This window comes from Topomyia yanbarensis, chromosome 2 (assembly GCF_030247195.1).
Source record: "Topomyia yanbarensis strain Yona2022 chromosome 2, ASM3024719v1, whole genome shotgun sequence".
NCBI classification, from domain to species: Eukaryota; Metazoa; Arthropoda; class Insecta; order Diptera; family Culicidae; genus Topomyia; species Topomyia yanbarensis.
In genome coordinates, this window is record NC_080671.1 from 301,342,717 (window position 1) to 301,361,104 (window position 18,388).

General features: G+C 43.1%; 3 protein-coding genes across 3 annotated transcripts in view; all 3 read left to right on the plus strand.

The window, feature by feature from the left end:
* LOC131683385 (abnormal cell migration protein 10) overlaps positions 1–18,388 on the plus strand; it is a 164,597-nt gene that overhangs the window by 16,307 nt on the left and 129,902 nt on the right. The gene's annotated exons all lie outside the window — the stretch shown is intronic.
* LOC131680490 (uncharacterized) lies at positions 5,671–6,483 on the plus strand. The gene has a single exon (XM_058961200.1). The coding sequence runs from the start codon at positions 5,671–5,673 to the stop codon at positions 6,481–6,483; it is 813 nt and encodes a 270-aa protein (XP_058817183.1).
* On the plus strand, positions 6,979–12,822 carry LOC131680491 (uncharacterized). The gene has a single exon (XM_058961201.1). It carries the CDS (start codon positions 6,979–6,981, stop codon positions 12,820–12,822), a length of 5,844 nt encoding a protein of 1,947 aa, XP_058817184.1.

Sequence of the window (18,388 nt, forward strand, 5' to 3'; positions counted from 1 at the left end):
GTGAGTGGGACAACTCCTCGAAAGGTAGGTGGACCCACCGGCTGATACCTAGCATATCGAGCTGGGTGGGAAGACCCCATGGGGAAGTTCACTTCCACCTGACACAATTCCTGTCAGGCCATGGCTGTTTCCGTCAGTACCTCTACAGGTTCGGGCACGCGGAGGTCCCAGTCTGCCCGGACTGCCCAGGTGTAGATGAAACTGCCGAACACATACTGTTCGTATGTCATCGGTTCGACGTCGAAAGAAGAGCAATGCTTGACGTCTGTGGCTGGGACACAACCCCGGATACCCTTATTCAGCGGATGTGTCAAACGGTGGAGAAGTGGAACGCAGTCTCGGCTGCTACCATCCAGATTGCCAGTAGGCTACAGGTAATCTGGCGAACCGAGCAACAGACGGCGGGCACGGCTAACTAGTGATTGGTTAGTTGGAGCAAAAAAGGCCAAGCGCAAAAAAAAAGGGAGTGAATGGTCTGTTCATGCCGAGGCAGGTTTGGCGCAGCGAATGGCAACCGCGTAAGGGGTAAACCCAGCCACCCCGAAGCAAGACAGAAGAGTGAGTGTATAGGCGTATAAGTGGACTGCCTCATGCCAAGACGGGAGGGTCGTAGCGTAGTATGTTGGAACTAAGCTATCGATGCCTCATGGCGTGGCAGAGGAGTGAAAGGGTGAGCATCCAAGTCAGTCTCACACTGCATGTTAAGGGTGAGCATAAAAGTCAGCCTCACAGGTTGGTAGAGGCTAGCACAAAAGTCAGCCTAGCAAGGAATGAAAAAGGTGAGCACAAAAGTCAGCCTCGCATGGTATGTCAGAAGTGGGGCCTAAGAAAAATGTCCCAAATGGGATGCAAGAGGGAGTGACAAAGGTACAATAGAGTGGCACGATTGAGAGTGAATCAGGTGATAGGGTGAGCACCCAAGTCAGCCTCACATGGATGGGTAGGGCGAGCACAAAAGTAAGCCTAGCAAGGAATGAGTAAGGTGAGCACACAAGTCAGCCTCGCATGGAACGTAAAAGGTGAGCACAAAAGTCAGCCTCATGTGGGAGTGTTTGAGAGTGAATCAAAGTGTGATTGAGAGAGCACCCAAGTAAGCCTCATACAGGATGTATGATCGCGTGAGTGAGAGTGAATGAGTACATTTAGTACAGCCAGAAGTAATACCGAGAGGTAGTTCCTGGGAGGAATGATGGCGGAGCCCAATGGAGTTTAGTCGGTATTAATGGCTGGTCACCATTCGAGTCCGACACGCCCCCAGTGCACCCAGTGTGGTAGATTGGACCCTACCGTTAGCACGTGTACTGGGCTAGGACATAAAGGTCTTCTCCATTGTAAAAAAAAAAGGGCCTTTGTCCGGAGAATCACTTGAAGGAACCTCAAACTACCAAGGGAAGACTTCTAAACAATCGAACAAGAGAGGATCGTACAGATAAGTAGCCACGGAATCCCAATACACGAAGATATTTCGCCTGGGTCGGAATAACAATGGACCACGTTTTCTGATTCTTCAACGAATGGAAGATGGGAAAACAATGGAGAACGAGAACCCTTTCTTCATCAAAAAAACAATGGACGCCATTACTACAAATGTTGGAATAACCCGAACAAGAGATGGTTGCCTCCTGCTCAAAACTGTTGACCGACAACAAGCGACAAAACTACTCAAGCAAACATCGGACAACACATGAAAATAAAAATCACGGAACACGCAACTATAAACCTAATAAGCGGAACAATATACTGTCGTGACCTGATTCCACTCCAAGATCAGTACACTGAAGTCTTTTTTATGCGGTTTTTATGTGACTTTTTATGCGGATTTTCAAAGTTATGCGGTTTTTTAATGCGGATTTTCAAAGTTATGCGGTTTTTTATGCGGATTTTCAAAGTTATGCGGTTTTTATGCGAATTTTCAAAGTTATGCAATTCTTTTTATGCAGCTTCCTTTTAATTTCTAGGGCATCACCTGAAGCGACTTTTATCGAAAGATAGATCCTCGTGAATGCACATGCTTAAACAAAAGACATCAAATGTTCATATTTTTATTTTAGGTTATAAATTACTAGTCTTTGGGTTAAGGTTGCACAGAGAATGCGCAAAATTCGCAAACGAAAAAAGCAGTTTTTTTCCACACCGTATGTCAGATCTTCATAAAAATCAATCAGCGTTGGTACAGTAGTGCTGATTGATTTTTATGAAGATCTAACATACGGTGTGGAAAAAAACTGCTTTTTTCGTTTGCGAATTTTGCGCATTCTCTGTGCAACCTTAAGGATATGAGAAGCATTCTTGATGCAGTGAAAATAAAAACAGAAAATGACTGAGTACCTTTTTACCTTTCTCATAATAAAACTTATGCAATCGGTCGGAATTTCGACTTTTAAGCCGAGGCCCGCAGAGCCGAATCTTTTATACCATTCGACTCAGTTCGGCGAGATCGGAAAAAAGTCTCTGAGTGTGTATTTTTTTTACTTGGTGATAAAGCTTTTACGCCGACCCGGCACACGTTCCTTACTTTTAGACTTTAGAGATTTAGACCTTACTCCCGATTCCGTCCATCGTGTACCAGAGTCAGGGACTTTGAACAGAGAAGATAACTCTGAACCCTATTCCTCTAAACTTCACCAAGAAGTCCGACATTTGCCTGATCCCCCGAATTCCATTTGAAATGACTACTTTGGGGGGAGGCGTGCTAATGCACTTCACTTGATTCCAGGTCTAGCTGGTCGTGCTAGATTTCGCTTGTCTCGTAATCGTCATTTCAGTCCTGCACGGCATGATATTCTACATGCCTTCCTCTCTACGTTGACCAGTTGGATGCCGTGGTCGATCTGGCGATTTCGGTTGGAGGGTGGCTTCCGGTTCACTGGTGCCCCAACGACCAGGGTCTGTCGCGTTCGGTGCTACTCGGCGTAGTTCCCAACGGTGGAGCTAGCCTACCTCGGCGGAGAGTTCCCCGACGAAAGAATGTCTCCTGCAACCGTTGACGGACACGTTATTCTTCCTTAGATGCAGTCCGGCAGAATGCCGAGGTCAGTTCAGCGATTCCCGGTGGAGGATTGCGTCCGGTGGATCTTTCCTACTCCGACGAAGAGTTCCCCGGCAGTGGAAGATCTTCCGAAACCGATAGTACCCGGGCAGATGCCGAGGTCGGTCCTGCGATTCTGGGTGGAGGGTGACTTCCAGTTGACAGGCGCCCCGACGAGCATCTGCCTTAGCTACTTCCCGACCTATTCGAACTAGTCCCTAGCGGTGGGCCTAGTCTACTCCGACGGAGAAATTTCCCGACGTTGAAATTTCTCTCGAAATCGTTATCTCGATGCTGGTCGGTTAGGTGCCGAGGTCAGTTTTGCGATTCCGGGGAGTCACTGTTCCGACAGCATAAGTCATTAAGTGAATTTACTTTTGCTCTTCCTTGAGTACTATGGCTCTTAATATTGAAAAATATTTCACACCTTATGTGTTTTTATGCGGATTTTCAAAATTATGAAGTCAAAAATAATGAAGTTTTTTTATGCGGATTTTCAAAGTTATGCGGTTTTATTTTATGCGGATTTTCAAAGTTATGCGGTTTTTTATGCGGATTTTCAAAGTTATGCGATTTTTTATGCGGATTATGAAAATTATTAAAATTATGAAGTTTTTTTATGCGGATTTTCAAAGTTATGCGGTTTTATTTTATGCGGATTTTCAAAGTTATGCTTTTTTTTATGCAGATTTTTTTTATGCGGTGCGTATCCCCCGCATAAAAAAAACTTCAGTGTATATTTTTAATGAACATAAGGCTAAGAACGTCGTCAGTTTAATATTGTACAATGGAATTGTAATGGATTCTTCAACAAATTTGAAGAACTAAAGCTGTTGATCTATCAGTATAAGCCTGGTGAATTTAGCCTCCAGGACACACATTTCGATCACAGTCGAAAATCAATTCTTAAAAACTACAAAATCTACTGCACCATAGATGATTACCATTGCCGTGCCTCAGGAGGCACTGCAATCTGCATTAATGAACTTTTTTATTCAACTGAAATTGAGTTGAACTCTGAATTACAAGCAGTTGCAGTAAAATTGTTTAACCCCAAAGAATTTACTATTTGAAGCATATATGTATATACCTCCAAACAAAAACATATCTGAAGCAGACATCGAACATTTAGTAAACCAACTACCATCTCCTTTTCTCGTGGCAGGCGACTTTAACGCCCACAGCATAACTTGGGGCTGCTCAACGTCAAATAATAAAGGTATCGTTGTAGAAGCCATCATGGACGCATTGAATTTGCTGCTTTTGAACGATGGTACCTATACTCACTTTTGTCAAGTTACCGGGAATTATTCAGCGATTGACTTAGCCTTTGATAGCCCTAGTTTGAGCCCTCTGCTTGATTGGAAAGTTCATCCAGATTTATGTGTTCAAGCCACATCCTGTCAGCTTGAAGAAATTTTTTAATGTGTGTCGTGGCAACCTTTGGCCTACTGCCACAGTTTAATTTTTTGTAACCGATTAGGCACAACGAAGCCGGCAGCCCTGTTTGCTTTGATCGACCGGTGACAATCGCGCGCTTTTGGGTTTGGCGCGCCAATAAAAACCAGAAGAAAGGAAAAAAGGGACATTCAAGTTTGGCAATCGAGGTGAATAGGACGCCATTTTTAGCATGCGGAAAAGTGAATAAATACTGTTTAATGTAAATTAGTTTAAATTCAGTAAATTAAAGACTAGATAAAACGAATAAAGTGTTTGTTTAAATGCTAACCGATAGCAAAGGTTTGGTGTTTTAAGTCCGCCATAGTGTCGCATTCTGCTCCCGTGGTTTTACAGTCCGCCACAGAAGGAAACGAAGAATCCGCTCCGCGTTAGACCAAGTTGGTACGCCAGGAAACCCGGCCCCAACATTGGTCCTTCGAGCGGCTCTACTACAACAGTGGAAGTTATTTCTAAGTGCACTAGAGGATGTGAGTCAGTTGAGGATTCCCAGAAGAGTGGTAGCGGCTAATGTTAGTGCACATGAACTTCACGGTTTTGCGGATGCCTCCGGAGTAGCTTACGGAGCCTGCGTGTACATCCGGTCGTTAGGTAAAGAATCTGCAAGTATGAAGTTGATTGCATCAAAGTCAAGGATTGCACCTATTACACCGCTGAGTATTCCGAGGAAGGAATTACTGGCAGCACTTCTGCTTCATCGTTTGGTTATGAAAGTTCTCTCAGTAATCAATCTGGACTTTAGGGAGATGACGCTGTGGTCAGATAACCAACCTGTATTGGCTTGGTTGAAGCATCCGCCAGAACAGTTGGAGCTGTTCGTTCGCAATAGAGTATGCGAGATAGTTTCAACGGGCGATCGTTTTGCATGGAAATACGTTAGATCCAAGGATAACCCAGCCGACGTAGTTTCTCGGGGTCAAGCAGCTAACAAGCTTGCCACAAACGACATCTATTGGAATGGTCCTACTTTTTTAAGAAATTAAGTGTACCGTATGGAGACTCCGCCACCGTTGGCAATTGAAGAAATTCCCGAGTTGAAGCCTATCGTCAGAGTTCATATAGTGACTAGATATGAAGAGTTGCCAGTGTTCATCAGATTTGAGTCGTTTCGGAAATTGCAACGAGTAGTGGCATATGTGTTGCGTTTTTGTCGAAATGCCAGAATTAGAGAGGAAAGCCGCAACATGGAGCGATTTCCCACAATCAGCGAGCTTCGGCAGGCAATGAAGGTCATCGTTAGAGTGGTTCAAAACCAAGGTCTGGCAGAGGAAGTCCAGCGCGTATCATCCAGCGAGCCCTGCAAGAAAATCAAAAATCTTAGTCCGTTCTTAGATGAGGGCATACTACGAGTTGGTGGCAGATTACGCAACACCAGTTTAACGTACGATGTAAAGCATCAGTGGATATTACCGCATCAGCATCCGGTAGTAAGAAGCCTCATCGCGGCCATTCATCGTGAGAATCTCCATGTTGGACCCTCCGGCGTAATGGCTATTGTTCGGCAGCAGTTTTGGGTCACCAACTGTCGAAATACAGTACGCAGTGTAACCAGAAGTTGTGTACAGTGTTTTAAGCAAAATCCAAGGCTAGCAGAGCAGTTTATGGGAGACTTACCAAAAGGTCGCGTTGAGCGAGTACCAGCGTTCTTTAAGGTCGGGGTTGACTTTGCGGGACCAATCTCCATACGTCAAGGAATTCGCAAGGCCATACCAGCGAAGGGGTATATTTGGGTTTTCGTTTGCTTAGTAACGAAGGCCATACACCTAGAAGCAGTTGAAAATTTGTCCACTGCGGCATTTCTTGCAGCACTGCAGCGTTTCGTAGCCCGACGAGGTGTTCCAGCGGAAATTTGGAGTGACAATGGAACAAACTTCGTTGGCGCACGAAACGAGTTGAAGGAGTTGCGTAAGCTATTCGAACGCGAAGTGACGGAGAAGAAAGTCTTTGAATTTTGCCAAACAAGACAAATTATATGGAGGAATATCCCGCCTTGTTGACGCAACCTACATCAGCTCAGCCAGGCAACCCTATGAAGAGACGACAGCAGATCAGCGCGCCAGTCTATGGTGAATTATATAAGTCGAGAGCGGAGGAAGAAGGAACAAAACAAACCAGAAATTATACCATCGTCTTTAAATCATCATAGATACCACGTGAATTAAAACTTAAGCTAAGAGTAATAAAATTATATTAAAATTGTTTGAATTGTTGGAGTTAAAATATAGGAGAACTAAAACTGTAAGTGAATGAAATGTGTGCTGGAAAATTTATAAATAATAGTTAATAAAACTTACAGCTAAAAAGCGATTAAAAGCTAAAAGAGCAGTTCGTTTTCTTCAACCTGAGGACAATTTCCAACAAACTTTTTAGAGTTTTATGGTACCACATCAGGATACTATCATCGGCCGTACTGTGCACATTCGACATCTGAGAATATATTCGATTAAAACCGTTCATAACTATATCCGTGAGGTAAGTCACCTAACCTCACAATGTCGACCGCGGTACGAAACAATTGCCCGCTGTGCAATAATCCTGATGATGATGATGATATGGTCGCGTGTGACCAATGTGACACCTGGCATCACTTCAGATGCGCTGGGGTGAATCACTCGATTGCAGACCGGTCGTGGCGGTGCAATAAGTGCCATTTGCAGATATTGCCAGCGTTATCGAAATCGTCTCGGAGGTCGACATCCCAAGCGCAAGCTGAGTTGCAGTTGAAAAGGTTAGAAGAGGAAAGAGCGATGCATGCTAAGCATCTGGCTGAGGATCTTGCCATTAAGCAGGCTAAGTTAGCGCAGCAGGAAGACGCGCTGAAACTGCAGAGGGAGATTGACCAGCACTATATAGAGCAACGGTATGCGGTACTTCAATCGACACTGGAGGAAAACGATAATCGGAGTAATCGATCGCTACGTAGTCAGCAAAGCAGTCGTAGTAAGGTTAAGGATTGGATGGAGAAGCAGCAGGAACAGGCAGCAGGTACGGAATCGGAAGCTACCCTTCCCGCCGGAACCACGTCGTTCGCCGCAACTCAAGGAAAACCAACTAACGCCACTATAGCTGTTGCTGTACAATCGACGGTACCCTTCATTCCAGTTCCTATCAGTAGCGTAGGGTTGAGTAACACACCGAAGCGACCATTTACGACTGTTGGAGGAAATAGCCAGATGTTACCGACGACGCTTGTATCGACTGCTGTTCTTACCGGTACAGAAAGAAACCAAAATGTGCTTACAGTGCAAGAAGTTCCCTGCACGTTGCCACTAATGAATCCAGCGTATGCTACACGTGCCGTAGTAGAACAACCGATTTCGGCAGTTCGACAACTTACATCGGGTATGAGTTACAGACCGTATACAGTAACAAACACTACGTTTACGGGTGCATTAGTGGCCCGACCAGTCCCGTCTGTACAAGCAGCTACTGGTATCATACCGATATCTTCATCGAGTAATGCATATGTAGGTGCAGCGACCCGACCAGTCCCGTCTGTACAAGCAGCTAGTAGTATCATACCGATACCTTCGTCGAGTAATGCATACGTAGGTGCAGCGACTCGACCAGTTCCGAATTTAGAGTATGATCCAAATGTTCATGCACTCCATCAGAGCTCAGGAGGTAAGACTTTAGAAAACATCCTTGAACAAATAAACTATCGGGTAGGAGATTTAGTGATTGGTAATAGGTTAGCTGAGACGCCCAATATGCAAAGTCTTCCACCGCGTTTTCGATCGTTACCCCCGTCCACTCGCGATCCCGGGGTATTTCAATCCAACGCAGCCGAGCAACATTTTCTTCATAGCACACCGCACCCAAATGTGAACTTAATAGCTACCCCACACCCGAGGCGTATCGAAACTAATATTCCGTCTCTCGGTGTGCCTGATATCTCTCAATCCATACCTGAGCCAGCAATCAGTTCACCTCTTGCAGTGGCGGGCCCATCGCAGCAACAATTGGCTGCTCGGCAAGTGGTTTCGAAAGAGTTACCGGTGTTCACAGGAAATCCCTTGGAGTGGCCGTTATTCATTAACAGTTACGAAAATTCGACTGCGCTGTGCGGTTTTTCGTTAGCAGAAAATATGATGCGTTTACAGCGGTCCTTGAAAGGAAATGCGCTAGAAGCTGTACGTTGCAATTTATTGATGCCGGATGCAGTGCCCCGTGTGATGGCCACGCTGAAAATGCTGTACGGTCGACCGGAAATAATAGTGAACTCGTTGTTAGCAAAAGTTCGTTCTACGCCTCCCCCCAGAGCTGACAGGTTGGAAACATTAATTACATATGGATTGGTTGTGCAGAATCTGTGCAGCCAGCTGATTGCCTCTGGACAAATCGCCCACCTGGGTAACCCGTCTCTTCTACAAGAGCTCGTAGAAAAATTACCTGCGAGTATTAAGATGGATTGGGCACGGTATAAGCGAAGAGTACTGAGACCTGATATTACTACATTTGAGAACTACATGTCTTCAATCATCGAGGAAGCCAGTGAGGTTTCATTGTTCGTCGAACCGGAGAGGGGTAATAAGGAAACCAAAAGACCTCCCTCCCGAGATAAGGCGTTTGTGAATGCTCACGGGTTAGAAGGTAATGGTAAAGTAAGCTCTGAGAACAGTTCAGGCAGAGCAGTTCAGGATCAACCAAAACAGAAAAGCTGTCCTATTTGTCAACAGATTGGACACAAAGTGAAGGATTGTGGAAAATTCAAGGCACAGAATCTCCATGAACGGTGGAGGCTTGTCGAAGATCAGCAATTATGTCGTCGTTGCCTCGTTCGGCACGGAAAATGGCCTTGTCATACAACATATCCATGTGGAGTGGATGGATGTGACGCCCGCCATCATCAACTACTTCACCCCGGAAAGAGCAATGAAGTGAAGCGATCCGTTGAAATAACGAATCCAGTAGTGAAGACAAACTTAGCCAGTACTTCCGGAACTGTAAGTACACATCGACAGGTGGTTAATTCTATACTGTTTCGTGTGATTCCTGTGACGTTGTACGGACCAAATTCATCAATCAAAACTTTCGCCTTCCTGGATGAAGGTTCGTCACTAACTCTACTGGACAAAGACATCGCGAAGGAACTAGGATTGAATGGAGAAGTAAGCTCGTTATGCTTGAACTGGACTTCGGACGTCTCTCGCATTGAACCAAGCTCAGAACGTCTGACAGTAGAAATAGCAGGTGGAAACGGTACAACCAAATACACTATGTCTAATGTTCGCACGGTGGACGGCTTGAAACTACCAGCTCAGAGTCTCGTGTATGAAGATTTGGTTGGAAGCTTTCCTTACCTCGGGGGGCTTCCAATAGAAAGCTACCGAGATGCTAATCCGCGAATTCTCATCGGAGTGGAACACTCAAAACTCAGTGTAGCTCTTAAGAAACGAGAGGGTCGAGGGGACGAACCAATAGCTACGCGCTGTCGCCTTGGATGGACAATCCATGGCAGAATAGGAAGCGGAAACCAGGACGCCGCATATTTCAATCATCATGTCTGTGATTGCTCAACCGATCGCGAACTTCATGGTATAGTCGAACGTTTTTTTGCAATCGATGCAGTTTTGTCAACAGTGCCAACGATTGAGACAGAAGATGATAGGCGAGCTCGACGAATTCTGACCGAAACTACAGTACGAGTAGATGGTGGTTTCGAAACAGGTTTACTGTGGAAATACGATTACATAGAATTCCCCAGAAGCTATTCGATGGCTGAACAAAGACTCAAATGTTTGGAGCGTCGAATGAAATCCAACCCAGCATTACGCGAGAATCTCGTTAGGCAGCTTCGTGAATATCAGCAAAAGGGGTACGCTCACAAAGCTACGGAAACCGAACTTTTATCGGCTGACCCTACGCGGGTTTGGTATCTTCCCCTTGGGGCTGTCATCAATCCAAAAAAGCCTGGAAAAGTACGTGTGATCTGGGACGCTGCTGCGAAGGTCAATGGAATCTCGTTGAATACAATGCTTTTGAAAGGGCCAGATATGTTGACTTCTCTACCAGCTGTCTTAAGCCGATATAGACAACGTCAAGTGGCCATCAGTGCGGATATCAAGGAGATGTTTCATCAACTTAGAATTCGGGAAAGTGATAAGCAGTCTCAGCGGTTTCTTTGGCGAGAAGATCCTTCGCATGCTCCGGAGGTATTTGTGATGGACAGAGCCACATTTGGATCAACCTGTTCTCCATGTTCGTCTCAGTATGTTAAGAACCGGAACGCTGTAGAGTACGCTGAAGAATTTCCAGATGCAGCAGAAGCCATAATCGACAACCACTACGTGGATGACTATTTGGACAGCCGTGATACTGAAGATGAAGCGGTGCGTATAGCTCGGGAGGTGAAGTTTGTACATGCCAAGGGCGGCTTTGAAATTCGGAACTGGTTGTCTAATTCGACCAATGTCCTCGCACAACTGGGAGAAATGAAGCACAGCACAGTAAAGCGATTCGTGTTTGACAAATCGGAGGAAGAATCTGGTGAGCGTGTTCTCGGCATGATATGGTTGCCGCATGAAGACGTTTTCTCCTTTCCAGTTACGTTTGGCGAATCTCTTAAAACGCTATTGATAGACTCGATCGTACCAACGAAGCGTCAGATTTTAAAAGTGGTTATGAGTATTTTTGACCCGATGGGATTTTTGACAACATTTTTGATCCATGGCAAACTGATCATTCAGGAGCTATGGAGAGCCGGAGTAGGTTGGGATGACCCAATTCCGGAGAGAGTTCACGTTCAGTGGAAGCGGTGGGCGGCCCAATTTCCCGAGTTACCTAAATTACGAATTCCCCGCTGCTATTTTCCTAACTATCATCCAGAAAGCTACAAAACCCTACAGATGCACGTTTTTGTAGATGCCAGCGAAACAGCGTTTGCGTGTGCCGTCTACTTTCGCATCGAAGATCGGGGTGTTGTTAGATGTGCTCTCGTTGCATCCAAATCGAAGGTGGCCCCTTTGAAAGCTCTAACAATCCCTCGTTTGGAACTGCAAGCTGCAGCGCTGGGCTGCCGTTTGGCCGCAAATGTCGAAAAGAATCATTCTCTGGCGATCGCCCAACGATTTTTCTGGAGTGACTCTACGACAGTGCTATCTTGGATTAGGTGCATGGAACCCCGGCGTTACACTCCCTTCGTAACCTTTAGAGTCAGCGATATCTTGGCTCAATCGACTGTGGATGAGTGGAGATGGGTACCAACTGCTGAAAACGTAGCCGACGAAGCCACCAAATGGGGAAAAGGCCCTAACTTCTGTGCAAACGATCGCTGGTTTCGCGGACCGGAGTTTCTCTACAAACCAGAATCACAGTGGCCAACTCTAGGATCACATGCCGTGGACACATCTGAAGAGCTCCGTTCGAGATACGTTTCTCATCACCTAGAACAACGTTCACTTGTCGATATTCGGAGATTTTCGAAATGGGAGCGACTGCTGCGGACTGTGGCGTATACCTATAAATTCGTGGCTAACTGTCGACGGAAACTGCGAGCAGAAGCGAACAATGATTGTGCATCTTTGTTACATCCAGAATACATTCTAAAAGCTGAACGATATATATGGCGCGTGGCGCAGCATGAATGTTTCTCTGGAGACATTCTTGTGCTGGCCCATAACAGAAATGTCCCGCAGCATCTGCATAAGAAACTCGATAGTACAAGTTCTATTCGCAAAGCCAGCCCCTTTTTGGATGAATATGGAGTTATTCGAATGGAAGGGCGCATAACCGAGGCTCCATACGTGCCCTACGATGCTAAATTTCCAGTAATACTTCCAAAAACCCATGTGGTTACGAAACTGTTGCTGGACTGGTACCATAGAAAGTATGGACATGGCTACGGAGAAACGGTTGTGAACGAAGTGAAACAGCGATTTCACATTCCTAGACTTCGCACAACTGTTAGGACTGTCCGTGGAACATGTTCTTGGTGTAAGATTTATCGGGCGTCACCTAGTGTACCTAGGATGGCACCGTTACCCGCCGCGCGTTTGACTGCCTACGTCAAACCCTTTACATATGTAGGATTGGATTATTTTGGACCAATATTCATCCGAGCAGGCCGAACATATCAGAAGCGGTGGGTGGCTCTATTCACCTGTCTCACCGTACGAGCAGTACACCTGGAGGTGGTCTATAGTTTGACCACTGAAGCATGCAAATTGGCGGTACGACGATTCATTGCTCGCAGAGGCTCCCCACTGGAGATTTACTCGGATATGGGCACCAATTTCATAGGGGCCAGCAGAGATCTAGAGAAGGAAATTCAGCAAGCAAGAATCCGCTCCGCGTTAGACCAAGCCAGGAAACCCGGCCCCAACACTATGTTCTAGCGATCACTTCCCAGTAGTGATAAGCTATTTAACGCGTAACCTGAACAACGAAAGAAGACCTCTCTGGGTCAGTAGTGCTGCAGATTGTTTTTATCAGCCCCTTGGCGAATTTTAAGCTGATAAAACAGGGATATTGATAAAATCGGGACAGAAATTTTTCAGCCTTTTTAATAAACCGAAGTTCTTAAAATACTCTTCTTTGTTCCTTAGATATAGTCTTGCAACCTTTTCTGCTTATTTACTTTAAAAGAGAGTACTAGTTTACCAATATCTATTAATATATTACCCTTATGATGAAAGCTTTGATAAAATCCCAGGTTATGCAATAATGGCAAAAGGAATGGTTAAATACTCAACATAATAAGCTTAGAATGATACAAAATACCGTAACTGCTTGGAATTCATCTTTACGTAAATCGAGGAAAGAATCCGCAATTCATTGTAGACTTAGAATAGGACATTGTAATTTGACACACAAACATTTATTCACAAAAGATCCTCCCCCAACCTGCCAAGAATATAACACACTACTAACTGTTAACCATTTTCTTTATGACTGTGAGTTATATAGTACTAACAGAGTTCAGCTCAATATTACTGATTCAATATTGTCAACCACAACCGCATCATAACAATATTTTCGATTATTTGAAAGCTAATAAGTTGTATTCAGAAGTATAATTAACCCATATTAGTAATTAGATATAAAGGGCGAACACGAAATTATTGCGACACCGAAAATGTCATGCCAATTTTCTTATAATGTTTAAAATCAAACCAAAATTTTAGGGTAATTTTTATACATATATTTACTTCAAAAATCAAAAGAAAAGTTAATCGATGGTGCCTTGAGTGTAAAATTGAACGCATTTTCGCTTGATGCCCTCCATCAAAGTCTTTACAGCGTCATTCGGTACCAGTTTCTCAGTTTTTTCCATTTTCTTAACATGTCCTTCTCGTCTTTGACTGTTTTCTTGCTCTTCCGAAGTTCCCGCTTCGTCATTGCCCAGTTCTGCTCCACCGGGCGCAGCTCCGGACAGTTTGGCGGATGCATGTCCTTTGGAACAAAATGGACAGAATTGGCCTCATACCACTCCAGGACACTTTTAGAATAGTGGCATGATGCCAAATCTGGCCAAAATAGCGGAGCTTCGTCGTGCTGCTGCAAGAACGGCAAAAGGCGCTTCTCGAGGCACTTAGATTTGTAGATCTCGCCATTTACTGTGCCCTTTGTCACGAAAGGCTCACTCCTCAGTCCGCAAGAGCAGATGGCCTGCCAAATGAGATATTTGGAGGCGAACTTCGACATTTTCTTCTTCTTAAATTTGTCGTCCACATAGAACTTGTTCTTGCCGGTGAAAAACTCCAACCCCGGAATTGGCTTAAAATCGGCTTTTATATACGTTTCGTCGTCCATCACACAGCAGCCATATTTTGTCAGCATCTTTTCGTAGAGCTTCCGTGCCCAAATTTTTAGCCGTCGATTGCTGCCACTCATCGCGGTTTGGGAAGTTCTGTACCTTGTATGTATGTAGTCCAGCTGTCTTCTTTGCATTCTGGACGTAGCTCTGCGACATGCCGATCTTTTTAGCCAAATCACGGCTTGAGACGTTGGGATTTGCTTTAATCATCCGCTTCACCTTTCCCTCCGTCTTTTTGTTCTCCGGTCCCGGTTGTCTTCCAGCTTCTTTGTCGTGGTCCAACGTCAACCGCTCCTGGAACCGCTTCAACACTCTGGAGACGAATGAGAAAAATGTGAATGTTCAACATTTTTCTCAACTGCCGGTGCGACAGGTCAGGCAATTCCAGGTGTTTGGAAAGAATTTGTTCTCTCGACTCGCGTTGGTTCACCTCCATTTTCGTTGAATCGAAAAACACGACTTCGAGTTTGACAGCATGTAAACAATGACTCGCATGAGCAGTGCAAAGAGCGTTTTGTCGTGACTAACGACTTACCTTTCAATATAGGGGCCCCTTTTCAAAAAGAAAAATGATGTAAGATTTTGAACGCTTATATCTTCGACATTTTGTCGAAAATATTTGTGCCAATGTTGTATTAAATTTTTAAATATGTAGGACATTCATTATTAACGGAAAAATAGTGTTTTGAAAAATCTTTCGAAAACGACTCGGAAAAGTGAAACTTTTTAGCCCATCCAGCACAGAGCCGTCAATATGGTGCACCAACCGAACAATAAAATAATGAAAAGTTTATATATAGGTCCACTACATGTTTGTTCCTATGATTATTTGTATTGGGTTGCTTGACGAGAGCAGTTGGAAGTGCATATTAGCGAAAGCGTTACGTACATTTTAAACCTTAATAACTTTCCTTCTACTAAACGAATTGATAATCTTGTTTCATAAATCGGAAGGATAACGTTCAACGCTTGCTACCGATATGTTGCTTGATATATAAAATTTGTTTAAATAGTTCAAAAACTACTTTAAATGAGAATCAACATTAATGATAAAACCTACAAATAGGGGTGTCGCAGCTTTTCTCAAAGCCAGACGTGTGTAAGACGCAGTGCATAACAGACGTGCGTGGTCGTGAGAAGCTGCATCGGACGACCAATAAAATCCGCTACCACCGGAGAGAAGAAGAAAAACGTTGGTGGATGTGGTGGCGGTGAGAAGGCCAAAAAGCCAATAACTAAGAAACGCAGTCACTGAAAAGGCGGTAGCAACTGCCACTAAAAATGCCACCAAAACATCGAAGGCTGCAGCGAACAAGACGAAGACCCCAAAGCCAATGAAGGTCGCCAAACCTGCCAAGAAAGCTACGCGAAGAAGATAAGTAAATTCACGCGTCTCTAATGTTGCCAACAGTCCTTTTCAGGACTAACAAAATACTTGTAAAGAATTAGTTGTGCTTATTTTCCGTTAGCGCTGTTAGTTGTAGGTGGATTTGTGTCATAGTTATATGCAAACCGTCCTTAGGATGAATATATAATGGAAAAAGAATTTTATTAGGAAGTTCCTTTTATTAATTTGTATAATAGAAAAAGAATTTGATTAGATAGTTTCTTTTATTAACTAGTATTAAGTTTGCGCTAGTTAATTCTGTACTTTTACCAGTGAATTATAAGAAAATATTTTTCTAATCTACAAACCTGAAGATTTATGCAAATCCTTCCAAGAAAATCAGTGAATGTGGCAACTCTGCCACTAAGCGAAAGCTACACCGAAACGAATGATGGAAATATTTTCATTTATCGCACAAAAGGATGGCCTTCCATCTGCAACGAAAAGTTAACAAATAAGAACGCCTTGATGCAAAGCGTACTCATTCGATGTGAGCTGCGAAAGGGAAATGTTCATATGTAGTACGCAGTAGAAACAAATCGTCGACAAGGTTTGAATCGTTTCAAAAGATTCTCGTCTTGTATCACCATAGTTATCTACAAACCGTCCTTATTAGGACGAATGCATAATGGAAAAGATGGGTTGGTAATGTATATGGCATAACAAGGGTGTCGTGACCACTCTTCGAAGTTATTTCAAATCTTGCAAAGCATAGATTGACAATTTCATTGAGTGTTTCCATATGAATGAAATGGCAAATTTTCAGGTTAACACGGCAATAACTTTGCAATTTATAGAACAATTTTATATTTTTAGTTATCATATAATAACTGTCATCTCAACATTGTATTGAAATTTGATCAAGTATCGTTGCCGGGTGTATCAAATCATGATATGATATTCTCTTCACTCAATTTTGCCTCGACATTTGTCCCAGAAATCTCTCGATATCGAGACTACACTAACTTTAATCCACGAATCGTCCATGACGCCTTCTTTTCTGTTAACTGGAGAAATTATTACAGTATCGATGACCTAGATCTTCTAACAGACTTTTTGAACACTCATCTGCAGCATATTCACGATGAATGTATTTCTTTAAGAATTTGCAAACCCAAAAGTAACTCATGATTCAACAATGATATTGCAATGGCAATGATTAACAGAGATATTGCTTACAGAATATGGAAGCGCACTAAGGAATTGCATGATCATACTCATTATAAGCGCTGTAGAAACAGGGTAAACGATCTGATTGAAAAGTCAAAAACTGATTTTGATAGTCAGAAATTGAATGTCAATTTGCCTAGCAAACAATTGTGGAACAATATCAAGAAACTTGGAGTCACGAAGGATAAATCAACTAACGATAATTTTACTCATTCAGCTGATGATATCAACGACTACTTTTCTTCTAATTTCACTCCAGACGGAACATCGATTCCAGTTTTTTCATATCTCGCTGAAGGCTTTCTTTTTCAGCCGCTAGAGGATTCTGAAATTTTTAATGCTATCCATTCTATTAAATCCAACGCGCTGGGGCTTGATAATATTCCATTACAGTTTATAAAAATCATACTTCCATTGGCATTTCCATTGATTAAACACGTTTTCAATACGATTATAAAAACATCTAAATTTCCTTGTGCATGAAAGCTCGTTAAAATTTTACCAATAAAGAAAAAAGGAAACAGCGAAGGATTGTCTAACCTCCGGCCAATAAGTATACTAAGTGCCCTATCAAAAGCGTTTGAGAGATTGATAAAGGATCAAATTCATAGCTTCGTCAACAGTGTGGATTTCTTAAGTCCCTTCCAGTCTGGTTTTCGTGTTAATCACAGTACCGGCACAGCTCTTATGAAGGTACACGATGATATTGCTAAAACAATAGATAAAAGAGGAATTGCTATTATTTTATTAATAGATTTTGCAAAAGCTTTTGACCGAGTCTCTCATGTTAAACTTTTAAAAAAATTGGTTTCAACTTTTCGATTTTCCAGTAAGGCTGTCAACCTAATACAATCTTACTTATCTGAACGTAGACAAGCAGTCTACTGTAATGGTATCATGTCATCCTTCCATCGAATCGGATCCGGTGTTCCTCAAGGATCTGTATTGGGGCCACTCTTGTTTTCATTATTTATAAATAACTTACCCTCTATACTAAAATATTGCTCGATTCATTTGTTTGCCGACGACGTTCAAATTTATTTTTGTGCTGCTAAAACTGCAAATATTGCTGATATGTCCAATAAAATCAATAGCGATCTAGAAAGTATTTATTTGTGGACAGAACGAAATTTATTGTTTATTAACCCCAGTAAGACTAAAGCCATTTTTTTCAATCGGGTGAATACTACAATTTATCCAGCTGACCGTGTGACCAATCTTGGAGTTATTTTCAAGGCTAATCTCGATTGGGATGACCAAATCAATACTCAATGCGGAAAAATTTATGGCTCATTAAAAAGACTAAATTTATCAACGAAACATCTGCGTACTTCAATTAAACTAAAACTGTTTAAAGCGTTGATACTTCCTCATTTCATCTATGGCGACTTTTTATATCTTAATGCTTCAGTCACGTCACTACGTAAATTAAGAGTGGCTTTGAATGCATGTGTTCGATACATCTACAATCTTTCTAGATTTTCTAGAGTAGCCCATCTTCATCACCACCTTATTGGCTGCCCATTTCATCAATTTTATAATTTACGGTCCAATCTAACATTATATCGCATTATCCAGTCTAAGCGGC

What these genes read in the sequence shown, in the direction of transcription:
- LOC131680490 (XM_058961200.1), top strand. Translation starts at nt 5,671, where the DNA reads ATGGAGCGATTTCCCACAATCAGCGAGCTTCGGCAGGCAATGAAGGTC.
- LOC131680491 (XM_058961201.1), top strand. Translation starts at nt 6,979, where the DNA reads ATGTCGACCGCGGTACGAAACAATTGCCCGCTGTGCAATAATCCTGAT.